This window comes from Sesamum indicum, linkage group LG1, assembly GCF_000512975.1.
Source record: "Sesamum indicum cultivar Zhongzhi No. 13 linkage group LG1, S_indicum_v1.0, whole genome shotgun sequence".
Taxonomy (NCBI): Eukaryota; Viridiplantae; Streptophyta; class Magnoliopsida; order Lamiales; family Pedaliaceae; genus Sesamum; species Sesamum indicum.
In genome coordinates, this window is record NC_026145.1 from 10,248,804 (window position 1) to 10,251,096 (window position 2,293).

At 41.6% G+C, this 2,293-nt stretch overlaps 1 protein-coding gene across 1 annotated transcript; it reads left to right on the forward strand.

The window, feature by feature from the left end:
• LOC105161277 (zinc finger protein WIP6) lies at window positions 254-1,971 on the forward strand. The gene is made up of 2 exons (XM_011078921.1): window positions 254-825; window positions 1,279-1,971. Exons 1-2 carry the CDS (start codon window positions 424-426, stop codon window positions 1,726-1,728), a joined length of 852 nt encoding a protein of 283 aa, XP_011077223.1. The 5' UTR covers window positions 254-423; the 3' UTR covers window positions 1,729-1,971.

Genomic DNA, 2,293 nt, shown 5'->3' on the forward strand with positions numbered 1-2,293 from the left:
TCCAAACACGCCAAAATTTCCAACCTCCTCATCTCTCACCCCTCCACGTGCACACACACACGGCCCCCTCACTCTACAGTCTACATATATACATACAAAATCAAGAAAATTACACACACACACACACACACTATAATATAATTAATTACGTTCTTACATTAGTATATTATAAATTTGTATTATTTATTCTTTTCACTTCCAATTTAATCTTTTTTTTTTAATTTCTACAAAATCTTAGGGAATTGAATGCATGTCCTGATTCCAGAAAGTCTACATATATATGCATATAATATAAGCACAAGAATTGTGTAGTTAGTCCTGAAACTTGCCTCCTCCACCGAAACCTAAACATCTTGCTATCCTAAAATCTCCAGAAATATATATATATAGTAATAGAATTAAGGTAGAGTAGAGAGAATCAGCATGCAAACTCATCATTCTTTACCATACATATCTTCCAGTGAGAGCTTCTACAACTTGGAAGCTGATGAAGAAGATGAAATTGACTGCTCCACTTTGCTCTCTCTCGGCCCTCCAGGCCAACACCACCGCCAGCAAAAGTACCACCCCAGCTTCGCTGCGTACAAGCAGGGGCAGGATCACTTGCAAAACCCTAGCTGTGAAAATGGAGTGACTGTGGCTCTTCATATTGGCCCACCGAGTGCTTCTCCATCACTAGCCATAGCAGAAGGAAACCCTAGCGAAATTGCGGGTCTTGTAGAAGGACAGTACTGGATTCCAACCCCGGCTCAAATCCTTGTTGGCCCTACACAGTTTTCTTGTTCTGTATGCAGCAAAACTTTCAACAGATACAACAACATGCAGGTTCTTGATTGCGGAATATTCATCTTTGTTTCTCCGACATATATGTCACTTCATCTTCCTTTCAGTTCGCCCCATCGATGTTTCCAAGCATCAAACTTTACTGGAATAAAGTTTTTGCGAGTTTTAGTGCTACATTCAGGGTTTTAAGCATGTTTTCTGTTGGTTTGTGTGCATATTTCTTGTTTTCTTGGTGTTCAAATTTTCTTCAAGCCAACTTGTAGGGTTCTTAATTTATCGGTTCATGACAACATAAACGAGTAGAAATTAAACTTTGCCTTTTAATTTGTTCTCTTTTGGGAAATTTTAAACTTTGAATTACAATTAGTATTCACCAACTAGTCATCTGCTTAGTTTACAGGTTGCTGGTAAATTCTAGGTAATTATTTCTTTCTTACACAGTGTTACATAATTCTTCGTCTTTTTCCCTTAATTTTGTCTATTTGCACTCAGCAGATGCATATGTGGGGGCACGGTTCAGAATACCGGAAGGGCCCGGAGTCTCTGAGAGGGACAAAACCGGCCTCCTCAATTCTGAGGCTGCCATGTTACTGCTGCGCCGAGGGTTGCAAGAACAACATAGACCACCCAAGATCGAAGCCCTTGAAGGATTTCAGGACCCTCCAAACCCACTACAAACGCAAGCATGGGTCAAAACCCTTCGGCTGCCGTAAGTGTGGTAAGCCATTCGCCGTGCGGGGCGACTGGCGCACGCATGAGAAGAACTGTGGGAAGCTTTGGTTTTGCATTTGCGGTTCGGATTTCAAGCACAAGAGGTCATTGAAGGATCATGTGCGGGCATTTGGACAAGGCCATGCGCCACACAGTGAGAATTTGTACTCATACGATCATGTTGATGTGGAAGAGTTGGAAGAAGAAGAAGAACAGGAGGAGGAGGAGAATTAGGACTAGTAAAAATGGAGGCTGAAGTTAATGGTGCACTGATCATCATCAAACATGTGAACTTGTGTTGCTAGTGTCATTTTCTACGCACCAACTGATATTGATTAGTGACTCTTTGGCATCTAGTGTGTGTGTGTGTGGAGAGAGAAGACAAATAGTATAGTGAAAGCCATGGTTCTATATGCATTAATGTTCGAAGTGGCAGTTCAATTAGCATCTGATTAAAGTCTCTTTTTGTAATTCAAATATATCTCTGTGTGTGTTGGGGGGGGGGGGGGGGGGGGGGACTGCAGAGAGAAGGTAAAGATTGTAGAATTAGAGAGAAAAGTTAGAGAGGGTGCATAGTTTTGGTCAAGTGAATTCAGCCCACTGAGAAAAAATTGGCAGAAGCCACAGACATTTCTGCAGTGTGGTACAGTCTCAGAATCTACTGTTCATTAGCTTGCATTTTGCCATAGATTTCTTTCAGAACACACACTCAAGATTTCTTTACCTCTCTCTCTCTCTCTCACACACACACACTAAAACACACAGTGGTAGGTGGTGGATGATCACTGAGATCAGTCTT

Bases quoted from the DNA above. Each gene is read 5' to 3' on its own strand.
- LOC105161277 (XM_011078921.1), top strand. From the start codon at position 424: ATGCAAACTCATCATTCTTTACCATACATATCTTCCAGTGAGAGCTTC. The intron at 826-1,278 runs GTTCTTGATTGC...TGCACTCAGCAG, and splicing joins ACAGATACAACAACATGCAG to ATGCATATGTGGGGGCACGG.